General features: G+C 38.5%; 1 protein-coding gene across 1 annotated transcript; it reads left to right on the forward strand.

The window, feature by feature from the left end:
• Positions 1-8,020: 8,020 nt before the first annotated feature.
• LOC132174213 (uncharacterized) lies at positions 8,021-9,602 on the forward strand. Its single transcript, XM_059585905.1, has 3 exons — positions 8,021-8,185; positions 8,262-8,882; positions 8,997-9,602. Exons 1-3 carry the CDS (start codon positions 8,021-8,023, stop codon positions 9,600-9,602), a joined length of 1,392 nt encoding a protein of 463 aa, XP_059441888.1.
• The last annotated feature ends 744 nt before the right edge of the window (positions 9,603-10,346 follow it).

Here is a 10,346-nt window from a genome sequence, read left to right on the forward strand (position 1 = left end):
GCAAGAGCTGCCAGAAAATCCGCCACCAGTGCGAAGGCCCATGAAGCAAGCTTTCATCTCGAAAAACCTCAACCAGCCATCATGCATAGCTTATCAACCGGCGTTGGAAGGCAATTATTATATATCCTCGCAAATACTTAATGCATTAACTCACTTCAGGGGCACAGCTACTGAAAATCCTAACTTGCATCTTAAGGAATTCTTTGACCTCTGCAAACTTCAGCACGTTCATGGTCTAACTCCGAAGAGGCTCAGGTTAGTCTTATTCCCGTGTTCCTTAAAAGACAATGCTAAGTTGTGGTATAATTCTTTTCCTGCAAAATTTATTCATACTTGGGAAGAGTTGTCCAGCAAGTTCCTCAAGAAGTTCTTCCCAGCTCAAAAGACAAGACAGCTTAGAAGGGAGATTCAATCGTTCCAACAAAGAGATGGAGATCTATTCTTTGAAGCGTGGGATCACTTCAATACGCTGCTTCTTAAGTGTCCACATCACAACATGCCTCAAGATGATTTGGTACAAGCTTTTTATGAAGGTTTAAATGATATTAACAAAGGTATTGTTGATTCAGCTTGTGAAGGTGTGCTGATGGAAAGAGCAGTGAGGAAGCAATAGAGCTCTTTGAGACATTAAGTGAACACTCCCAACAATTCTCATCCAAAGGGAGGCAAGGAGTAAAGAGCAAGGCATGTATGAAGTGAACCTGAGTGGTGGACCCCCAAATCAGGTGACTGTTGTGGAAAGGAAGCTGGATATGATTGTCAAAGCCATGACTGCTCAGAACGTCTCACCTAGTCAACAAGCCATGCAACCTCAGGTATGTGCTTTATGTTCTCATTTTGATCATACTACTGATACTTGCCCCTTGTATTCATCTACAGATCAAGAGCAAGTAAATTATGTGGGACAGAACAATTATCCGCCCAAGAATAATCCCTACTCCAACACTTACAATCCAGGATGGCGAAACCATCCTAATTTTTCATGGAGTAACAATCAGAATACTCTGAACCATCAAGGGCAGCAGAGGAACTACCAACAAGCAAGCCAACCAAGCTAAGAATCAAAGCAAAATGACTTGGAGAGTATGGTACATGAATTCATGAATGATCAAAGGCAAATCAATGCAAAAACCGATCAATCGATACAAAGAACCGAGCAAGCTATGCAAAGATTGGAAGTGCAAATGGGGCAAATGGTAAGGAGTTGAGTGAAAGAAAACAGGGTGGATTCCCATCCCAAACAATACCCAATCCAGGAGCATCCTCGTCAGGACAAAAATAAGAGAATAAGGGGAGAACAACAGTCTGGATGAAGACGTTAAACTTAGCGCTCATGGGAGACAACCCATAGTTTATCCTATTATTTTTTTACTTGTTTGTCAATTTATTTTGATGATTGTTTTTAGTTTTGTTTTTGTTTCCTTTTTAATTTGTTCTAGTGTTTATTTTACAGGGACAAGTGTGCTTCAATTCAAGTTTGGGGGTGTACTATAAGTCATGCTATTCCTGTATTCCAAACAATTTCGTCAATATCCCGGGTAAATTTTTTTCATGTTATACACACATTGGGGACAATGTGTAATTTAAGTTTGGGGATATGGGAGACACTTTACACACACTTTGTCCCAGTTTTTATGTTATTTTTATTTTATGAAAAGAAAAAAAAAATTGTGAAAAGAAAAAAAAATGCATAATCATGTTTGTCTTAAAATTTTGGTTGATCTTAAAATTGTGATTTGATTTCATTGGTGAGCTTAAAATTTTGAACACATGATTTAATAACTGAGTTTTTCAGTTTGGTTACTTGCTTAGGACAGTTGAGAATTCACATGTTTGATCTAATCTTACACAAGCACATTAGCACAAAATTTGTGGGGTATGACATGAAGTCTGATGTGTGTGTTTCTATGTCTTGGGTAAAACTAGATGATATATTAGATGGATACTTTGGCATATATATATATGATCATTGATAAGTTTTTCACTAAGTAACTGGACCTCTTGCCTCAAAGCATTGAGTGTTCACGTCAAAAGGTAAAAAAATTTTGATTTGGTTAAAGTCATGGTTAGTTTAGTTTCGTAGCCTTTTTTACTCGAGTGAGTAAGTCTTTAGGGGTGTTTTACACCTAATGCCCTAAAATCATCAGGTTGTGCAATGCTTGGTTCCCTTAAGCTTTCTAATTGAACCATGTAACGAGTGTTAAGTTAATGACTCCCAATATATATATATATATGCCAGTGTTGTTCATTTGAATCGGGATTTCAGTGAACTTTGAGATATTGAGACATTACACATTAGAAATAATTGGAAGCTTCATATTTTTGTGCTAATTCACTTTACACTGTTTTCGAACTTGTGATGCCTTAGCATGTCTTTTGTAAGTGATTAAATTTTAAAATTCCAATTCATTATAAAGATGGAGTTTATCTTCTTAAGGTTGCTAATGAATGAGAATCGTGGTTTTGAATGATACCTTAAATTTTTGAAATAACATGAACTGTGCATGATGTTTTGGGTAACATTTCTGAAAAATTCTCACGAGACTCCACTCGTCCTCTAGGAAATTCCTAGGTGTTTAAAAGGCTTGTTGCATATGCTAAATGCAATCGTACATTCCACGAAAGATGGATTTATCTTTTTGTTTTCTGTTTTTCATTTTGTTTTTAGTTTTGTATTGCTAAGAGACTAGCAATATGTACATGAACTGTGCATGATGTTTGTTGATAACATTTCTGGAAAACCCTCACGAGACTCCACCCGTTCTCTAGGCAATTCCTAGGTGTTTAAAAGGCTTGTTGCATATGCTAAATGCAATCGTACATCCCACAAAAGATGGATTTATCTTTTTGTTTTCTGTTTTTCATTTTGTTTTTAGTTTTGTATTGCTAAGGGACTAGCAATATGTAAGTTTGGGGGTGTGTTAAGTGCCAAAATATTCATATTTTAGCCCTTAAACTTATATATGTTAGTTCCTTAAGTATGTTAATTTGTGCTATTTTAGTTCTTTTATGTGTTTTCCATGCTTTTGTAGGCTTCTGGAAGAAAAGAAAGTAAATCTGGAAGATTTGGGCTCAATGACAGAAAATGGGAAAAGTTGGAGCCCCTGACAGTGCGATCGACCGCACTACCAGAGAAGACAAAGCATGAAACGGCCATGTGCGATCGAGCGCACACGGGTTGCGATCGATCGCACTCATGCGCAGGTGACACATCAAGAGTGCGGCCAGACTGTTAGTATTTCCATATTAGGGTTTTCCAAGTCCCACTTGTAATAGGAATAAAGCCCTACCAATTTCCTAGGTTTACTAGTGTAACAAGGACTTCTAAAGCCTATAAATAGACCTCTTAGCCTCTAGGAATAGGTGTGGAGAAAAGAGGCCCAAGCTCTAGAAAGGAACTAAAGGCTAAATCAAGAGTAGTTTGGGTTTTTCTTATCTTCCACCTTTTATCTTTATTATGTGGCTTATATTTTATTTAGGGCTAGATTGAAGCCCTAGTCATGTCTTTTTAAGATTACAATATTGGCGCCTTTGTTACAATTATATTTTGGTGTATTTAACTTGATTAATACCTGTTATCTTGTATTCCTCATATGTGTTTGCCTAATCAACATATGCATGTGGTATAGACTAGTTAGTTAAATCAATTTGGATGACCGAATCCTGAGTTTAACAAGAGTAACAAAAGATATCCACGCTGAATTCTTGGGTTAATCAACATGGGAAACCGGGAGTATACACCCATGCCCTAGGCCTCAAGTGTTTGTTGATTTCCATAGATTTATGCTTTCTTAAAGAACAACTTAGTATACACCCATGCTAAATCCTTTAAGAAAGAAAAGAATTAGAGTATACACCCATGCCTAATTCGTTGCTTAGGAAAATCTATAGGTTAAGGAGTATACATTCATGCCCTTAGGTTGGCAAACATTAAATATACCGGTATGATTGGCGCATTAACATATTGTTATCTTAATTAGTATGATTAGTGGTGGATATCAAAACCCTAATCTTTTTTTGTTTTAGTTTATCTTTTATTTTATGTCTTTATTTCAAATTCAATCGTGACAATTGAATTTTATATGTTTAATTAAATAGGAAATTACTTCTAAACATAATTTACCAATCCTCGTGGGAATGATCTCGTATCTGCTTGCTATACTATCGTTTTATCTTGTGCACTTGCGAGTAAAACGTACCAAGTATTTGCCTATTAATTTTGGTGGGTATTTGGCACAAAAAGTTTTTGCCTATTAATTTATGTATATCTAATGTTAAGTGCTAAAACACCCATAACATACAACATTAATAGGCAAGGAGTATATCTATTTGTAGAACATGTAAGTTATGGGCTAAAAATATGAATATTTTAGCACTTAACAAATATCAAATTTTAAACTACCCCAAAATATTATGTAGAAACTCACCTCAGTGTCAGTGTTCGACTTTGTCTTCTTAACCTTCTTTGGCCATATCTTTCCTATTTAGATTCTGTGGTTGGGTGCAACTCCTAGCGTTGTGGCCCAACTTATTGTAGTTTTCACACCGTAAATCATACTCATTTCGTCTGACCTTAACACTTTCATTAGGCTCATTTTCATCAACTCCTCTTCTTCTCACCTTCTTCGGCCTACCTCGTTGTTTTTTTGGGTAAAGGTGGCAGTGTGGGTTTCACATCATTGTCAATATCCCAATCTTTAGGGTCAGGCATCAGCTCAATGCTATATGCGTATGACTTCTTATATGTATCCATTGAGTACCACTCAGTTACATACATCTCTAGAGTTTCCCTATTTGCATAAATTGCACAGCAAGCATGAGGGCATGGAATCCCATTCAACAGCCACCTACCACATCCACAGGTTCTTGATTTCAGATTGACAACCCTCCTAGCCTCATGATTGTGGTCAACCTCAAATGTCAAGTCATTACTCCAATGGGAGATGTATTTCCTAGCATCTGACGTGTTCCTATCTAACTTCTTTACAATCTTGGGGCAAATATTTTTGGTTGACGTTGCTACACCATTTCTTTTTTGGCTAATCTAACTCCTCAGTTGCCACCTTATCATCTCCATGCCAATAAGAATGGGCTGATCTCTATCTTCAAGTACCCATGCATCGAATGTCTCAACTGTATTATTTAGAAGTATGTCACTGCAATTGTATGCCTTGAAAACTTGCCTTGACTACATCTTTGAGTCCACCTTCTCAATGTAATCATGGGTTGTAGTATCCATTCTTTTTATCACAGACATGTAGTACTTGAATTGATTTTCATTTGTTGCTCGAGCTGCACCCCACAATGCATCCTTGTATGCCTTGCCCTTGTAACCTTTTTTCTTGAAGTTTGCATGCAAATGTTTAACACATAATCTGTGCTCCACATCAGGCATTAGATACTCCATGGCTTCCATCAATCCCTGTGTAAGAAAAGAACAATTTAATTAACACATGTTATTGAAATGTTGTCACAAATGTTAAATATTCATTCAATTAGGATGTCAGGTTTTTACCTTTTGTCTGCCGGACATAAATGACCATGTCTGCTCCCATGGATTCCCAATATCCTCCAACAAAGTGTTCAAAAACCATGTCCATGTGGCTTTACTTTCAATCTTGCATATAGCATATGCTATTGGGAAGATGTCATCATTCCCATCTCGTGCAATGGCAGCATGTAGCTGCCCACCATAATGACCATTCATAAAGCAGGCGTCCACACATATCATCGGCCTACATCCAGCCAAGAAACCCCACTTACAAGTAGCTACGGAAACATACATTCTTTGAAAGAATACCCAATCTCTTTGTATGTAAGCTAAGCTACCAGGATTCCACTTACGTATTGCATTACAATATACTCTTGTAAGTTTGTACTGCTCATCATGTAACCCGGTTAACAACTTCAATGCCATTCTTTTGGCACTGTGGCAAGCAAGCAAAATTAGCTTTACATTATAATCCCTACGAACCGCCTCTTTTAAAGCACTAGCCTTCCAATTAGCTTGATTTTTAAAGCTATCAATGTATCGGTGTGCTGCCCTGTAGTAACTCAAATAATTAACTAAGCTTAGGTAGCTTAGTTAGAGGGTTAAGTTGGACTTTAGGTCACTAGGAACAGCTAGAAGGGCATTTTGGGAATTTTGAACTTTTAGACCGAACGTACACTAGGGTTGCCGAAAGTACACTCTTGTTTTTAGTGAGGACGTACGCATGGGGACCACCATACGTATGCTGACAATAGTATGCCGTACTTTGTAAATAGTACATGGACGTACGCTACGGACTACACGGACATACGCTACTTTTGGAATATCCCTTAGATAATACCTGGACGTACGCTACAGCCTTTGGACCGCTGTGTAAACAATACCAGACGTACACCCCAATAGTACCCGGACGTTCGCTACTTTTCAGAGTAGTTGGTAGCACCCTCTGCTATAAATACTCCCCTACCTTCAACGTTTCACACACCCATTTACGCCCCAAGGCTCTATGAAATCCTTTGTGTGGGTGTGTTCTTGTGAGTTTTGTGAGTCTTGGAAAAGGATAGATTTCTTGGAGGTTTCGCTTCAAGGAGGTAATCTTCTAAGCTTAGTTTGTTCCGTAGTCATTATGCTATTAGCTTAGTTGGTAGTTTGTGGCTTGTGGCTTTTAGTTATGTTGTTGCCCTTAATCTTGGTTTAAGCATGGGTTAGCGTTTAACTCTTGTTGGGTATATTTCCTTTTGCATGGAGATGTTTTGAGATAGGAGGTCCTAGGAATCTGACATGGGTATGTCCAACAAGGATGATTTAACAATGGCCCAAGCTTCAGCCCAATTAAGTCCACAGTCTCAACAGAATGTAGAGGCCCAAATTGAAGAAATCCTGATGCTGTCTAGAGAGTTCTAAAAAACCTCGTAGCCGTCCAATTATCCATCATTTCGAGCACATGCCTAGGTCTAACTGGAAGTTCAGAACCTTATCTTTCCAACTAAAAGGTTTCAAACCATTTGGAGTTGCGAGTCGAAAGTTATGACCGTTTGAAGTGGAGTGGTCAGGCTTCTCGGAAATAGGCATTAAGGTGGCTATTTGTCCTCTTGTCTACTGCCCCACGAATTGATGATTGTTTTCTGCCATTATGACTTGTTTAAGTTAATTAGATGCTTATCCTATGCTTATAGGGTTGTTCTAAGCTTATATAGTACTTGTGTGTGCAAGTGTAGGTCAAACTAGAGTGTTGTATTAAAACCCAGCCTTTGGCTTTTTTAAAGGAGAGTTCTCCTTGTATCTCTGTATCTCTTTGGTGTGATCCTTAGAGTGGTGAGTTTCTATAGTTCTATATCCCTTGTTGTAATCCTTTGGGTGGTGATATTCTATATCCCTTTGGTGTTATTTCTTGGGTGGTGAACTTTCTATCTTTCATTTTGAGTGTGAATTTGTGTAGTTGTTTCCATCTCCTCTTTTGTCTGGTATCAAATTGGTATTAGAGACACATTGCTAAAAGTCTTGATTTCTATGACTGTTCGTGGTCGTCGTGCTCAGGCTAACCAACCCCCAGCAGCTCCAGAAAGAGACCCACGAGATATCGAAACGGACGACTTGAGGAGACAAATACAGCAGCTCCAAGAACGTTTAGAACATTATGAGGCCTCTAAACATGATGCCCCTTCTCATGGTTTGGATGTGGAAGCTTCCAACGACGATGGGGAAGATGTTAATCCTTTTCATTGGGCTCGTAGTCACGCCTTGAGTGATAGCACCCCACCTCATCCTCGAAACCTAAGAATTCATGGTGTCCAATGCCATTATGATGTCAATGTGGACATTCTAGAATTTGAAGGAAGAATGCAGCCCGATGAATTCATTGATTGGCTTAATACCATTCAACGAATATTTGATTACAAAGATGTTCCAAAACACCACAAGGTGAAGCTTGTTGCCATCAAGTTGAGGAAGCATGCTTCTATTTGATGGGAACACCTTTAGAAACAACGGGAACGTGAAAGGAAAAGCCGCATTGTGACATGGGCAAAGATGAAGAAGGCTCTCAAGAAGAAGTATTTGCTAGATCATTATCGGCAAGATGCTTTTCTTAAGTTCCATAACTTTCGGCAGAACGAACTTTCTGTGGAGGAGTACACAGCAGAATTTGATCATTCTATGATACGTTGTGATATTGTAGAATCAGAAGAGCAAATGGTAGCCCGTTTACCTTGGAGGTTTACGTTCCGAAATCGGTAATGTTGTACAATTACAACCTTATTGGACTTATAAGGATGTTCGTAAGCTAGCACTTAAGGTGGAAAAACAATTGAAGGAAGGGCGCAAGAATACCTATCGACTTTTCAATCAAGGAGGAATCAGCAACCTAGGGAGTAGTTCTACTACCAAGGCCACTCCAAATCCCAAAGTTGCAACTGCCAAACCAGCCAAGGGTGAAGCCAAACCACTAGCCAATAGTGAAGCTCCAACAGGTTCAAATCGCTCCAATATTTCTAACTCAAGTAGAAAATGCTTTAAATGTCATGTTTTTGGACATATTGCTTATGATTGTCCAAATCGCAAGATTATTTCACTTGTTGAGGAAGACTTGGAAGATGATGTTAAGAATGAACCAGTTGATGAAGAGTTTGAGGAAGACTTGATATATGCGGATCAAGGGGAGTCTCTTATAATTCGTAGGATCTTGAAATCCACCTACGCAGAAGAAGATTGGCTTCGAAACATTTTCCACACCAAGTGCACCTCTAGTGGCAAGGTGTGTAATGTCATCATTGATGGGGGAAGTTGTGAGAATGTGGTGTCTACAACCATGGTGGAGAAACTTAACCTGAAAACAGAACCTCATTCCTATCCTTACAAGCTTCAATGGATTAAAAAAGGCAATGATATCCAGGTAACTAAGATTTGCTTAGTTCAATTCTCTATTGGAAAAAATTACAAGGATGAAGTTTGGTGTGATGTTATTCATATGGATGCATGTCATATATTGCTTGGTAGACCATGACAGTTTGATAGAAGAACTTTTCATGATGGTTTCAGAAACACTTATTCTTTTGAAAAAGATGGAACCAAAATTACCTTAGCTCCCTTAAGAATGTTGACTGAACCTAAACCTTCTAAAAGGGAGGGTAGTAATCTACTTTCTATATGTGAAGTTGAGAGAGCTTTAACAAAATGTGGGAAAGGGTATGCTCTAGTGGTAGTTGAAAAGAAAGACTCAATTGAAATTCCTCTTATTTTACAACCACTTCTTGAGAAATTTCCTGTTGTTATTCCAAAAGAGCTTCCATCGGGTCTCCTACCCATGAAAGACATACATTACCACATTGACCTTGTTCCAGGTTATGTTCTACCTAACAAGGCAGCCTATCGAATGAATCCAAGAGAGCATGAAAAGTTGCAGAGACAAGTTGATGAGCTAATTACCAAAGGCCTTGTGAGAGAAAGCATGAATCCTTGCGCTGTTCCGACACTTCTAGTACTAAAGAAGGATGGTTCTTGGCGTATGTGCATCGATAGTATGGCTGTGAACAATATCACCATAAGGTATCGCTTTCCCATTCCACGGCTCGATGATCTTCTTGATCAACTTCATGGAAGAAGATCTTCTTGATCAACTTCATGGAAACCACAATCTTCTCCAAAATGGATTTTCGTAGCGGATATCATCAAATTCGCATGAGAGATGGTGATGAATGGAAGACAGCTTTTAAAATAGAGATGGCCTTTATGAGTGGAAGGTCATGTCATTTGGACTCTCTAATGCTCCTAGTACATTTATGCATCTTATGAATCATGTTTTTAGACCTTTTATGGGAAAATTTGTTGTTGTTTACTTTGATGATATCTTAGTTTACAGCAAATCTCTAAAACAGCATATGGAACACCTTCAACAAGTCTTTCAAACTCTACAAGAGCAAAAGTTGTATGTCAACTTGAAGAAGTGTTGCTTCTTCATAAATAGCCTAGTGTTCTTAGGCTTGTTGTTTCTAAGGAAGGAATCATGATGGATCCCAACAAAATTAAGGCAATCGCCAGCTCGCCTATTCCCAAGTCCCTTCATGACATCAAAAGCTTTCATGGACTTGCATCATTCTACCGGCGCTTCATCAAAGGTTTCAACACCATTATTGCTCCCATCACAGAATGCCTTAAGGGAGGAGCGTTTAAATGGACGAAAGAAGCCCAAAAGAACTTTGAATTTCTCAAGCAGAAAGTAACAGAGGCACCAATCCTTATGCTTCCAAATTTCTCCAAAGTGTTTGAAGTTGATTGTGATGCTTCTAATTTGGGAATTGGTGGTGTTCTCAGCCAGGAAGGCAAGCGAATTGCCTTTTTCAGTGAAAAGCTCAATGAC

The sequence above is a fragment of the Corylus avellana genome, chromosome ca3 (genome assembly GCF_901000735.1).
Source record: "Corylus avellana chromosome ca3, CavTom2PMs-1.0".
NCBI classification, from domain to species: Eukaryota; Viridiplantae; Streptophyta; class Magnoliopsida; order Fagales; family Betulaceae; genus Corylus; species Corylus avellana.